Source organism: Arachis stenosperma, chromosome 5, assembly GCF_014773155.1.
Source record: "Arachis stenosperma cultivar V10309 chromosome 5, arast.V10309.gnm1.PFL2, whole genome shotgun sequence".
NCBI classification, from domain to species: Eukaryota; Viridiplantae; Streptophyta; class Magnoliopsida; order Fabales; family Fabaceae; genus Arachis; species Arachis stenosperma.
Window position 1 is genome coordinate 115,926,124 of NC_080381.1, and position 2,487 is coordinate 115,928,610.

The window sequence follows — 2,487 nt, forward strand, 5'->3', positions numbered from 1 at the left end:
TAATTACAGACGAATTTTCCGTCTATAAATACAGACAGAAAATTCGTCTGTAAATCCGTCAGTAAGGTAAAATAGAATTTTTTTTATTTTATCAATTATAAAATAAACTTGTTTTCATACAAAATAAATATAAATTTAACACAAATTTTTATCTAATTTGTATTCGAATATTTATATTTCAAAAAATAAACAAATTCATCGTATTATCAAACTAAAAGAAAAGTACTATAAACAAGCAAGTCAATATAATTTAAAACATAAACAAAGTGTATTGATCATCAACTATAATTCCTAGTATATTGTTCAACCATACTAAAACTATCAGCTATAGTCTTCAGTGTCATCTTCATCCCCATCATCATCATAGTCCTTTAGTGCATTCCTGATGTGTCGTGCCAGTGCCAGCATTATCCATTCATGAGGGCTTATATGCACATCTCGACATTCATGATCTTCTAGTTGTCCATCTCTTTGGAAGATCAAATATGGTATAGTACTCTGATCAAAACTCCTGACTCTTTCATCAATCACATTGATTATGGATTTAACACTTGATTCTCCATCATTTAGTAAATTCATAATATGCTCCTTATACTGAGAGTGATAATGCTTTAGGTTTGCTATGCCATTATCAACCACTTTGTCCATTGAATTCTGCAAATTACTCGTCGGAATGCAAAATAACCAAACAGGTAAGGAAAGAAAAAAAAAGAAGCCAAAATAGAATAGATTAAACGATTAATTCCCTTTGAATTTTAAAAGTACTCACTTGTTTCTTTTCCAGTATAGTTACTCTCTTCTTCAAAATATTACCTTCTTGAAATTTACACTCAGCTCAATCTGCTTTGATAGATCAATCTGCGAGCATCATTAAACTTTTTCACTTTAACACAATCGGAGGAGAGCTCCTCTATCCTGTATAGAAGAAGATTGTATGAAGTTATGAACAAAGTATATATATTTGGGGTAAACCAAGTCCTACATATATAAAAAACATAACCGATTCAAACTGAAAAAGAATAAAATAACTTTTTTTTCAGGGACTATTTTCAAGTTACTACTCACACCAAAAGACCATTCTTCAGTAAGAGATCTGATCTAATTAAATAACCTCCCATTATATAAATTAAAAAAATGTATAAAGATTTATATATGCAGCTATGCAGGCTATTAAGAGATCTGATAATGTATTATTATTGTAGCAAGAAATTAAAAGTGGTGAATAAAATATCTATATACCCTAGTTTGTATTATTCAATTTTAATTACATCAACCTAGTTTGTATTTTAATGAAGAATTAGCACCCAGAGTCTATAAATGTGTATTTTGCACTCAAAGCAAAGTTAGACCTAAGATTTTGAGATTAATTGGACAGAGAAATCAATCTTTGGTAAAGTTCAACAGCCTCTATTGATCTAGCATACTAACTTATTTGGATAAGCTTTGGTTCAATATCTATATTCTAGGGTTGTACATTTAAAATCCAAAAAAACCGGTTAAAAATTCTTATCAGCATCCTAAAGCACTGGAGTAATCAGTCTGCCTTCAGTAGCAACAGCAACTGCAATGTTGATGCTGCTATTATAGGTAAAGCTATTACCATATCTACAACTAGAGTTAACAATAGGGTGTTTAATCAGAGCAAGTGTTGTAGCCTTGGCAAGCAATGCTGTCATAATAACTCCCATTGACTTGATTTGAATTTTATAAAATTGAATCCAAACTGATATTTAGATGTCAATAGTATACAATGCAATGTGTTTCATACCATAAGTCTAGACACTCAGACTAACAGTTAAATTGATGAAGTGGCATTATATTATGTATTTGACCAGAATAAAATTCCAAAAGAATCAATGTGATATTCATGTAGCATCAAGCATTACTACAATATGGACTTCAGTAAAATAGATACATAAATCATGTATCTACTCAAACAGATTAATAATGCATTAGCAAACTAAGCCAACAAAGAAAAGATATATATATATATATATATATATATATATATATATATATATATATATATATATATATATATATATATATCCTGTCCTAAAACTAAACCTAACAATGTAAAATTCAATGAAAATGAGAATACCGACATCAAGATACCAAATTCTCAAAGTGACAGATATTTTAGAATGGAGGAAAACAATGGAAAGCATGAGGCATACATGATATGACCATACAATAGGTTACACGGTTCTTAAAGAAATCGGAATAAATAAGAAAATAGCCAATTTAAAACCAAAATGGACAGCCTATGAAGAAATCGGAATAAATAAGAAAAACAGAAAAGAAAACCTGTAGCTAAAATAATAAGATTATAGCAACAGCTGCATATGAATATACCATAAAAATCCTTTTCAAAACAATTAAAGATCTTAGAAGGAGCCTTGCTGACAGGTTTTGCACTAGACTTCTGCTCTCTTAAAGAACCATTCTTAATTAAGCGAGCCATTTTCAAAACAATTCCTAGATGAA

At 29.6% G+C, this 2,487-nt stretch overlaps 1 protein-coding gene across 1 annotated transcript; it reads right to left on the reverse strand.

Moving 5' to 3' along the window:
* Positions 1 to 321: 321 nt before the first annotated feature.
* Positions 322 to 1,688, reverse strand: LOC130981170 (uncharacterized). The gene is made up of 3 exons (XM_057904789.1): positions 1,527 to 1,688; positions 814 to 858; positions 322 to 654 (listed from the first exon to the last, which is right to left on the reverse strand). The coding sequence occupies exons 1-3, from the start codon at positions 1,686 to 1,688 to the stop codon at positions 322 to 324; spliced, it is 540 nt and encodes a 179-aa protein (XP_057760772.1).
* Positions 1,689 to 2,487: the final 799 nt, after the last annotated feature.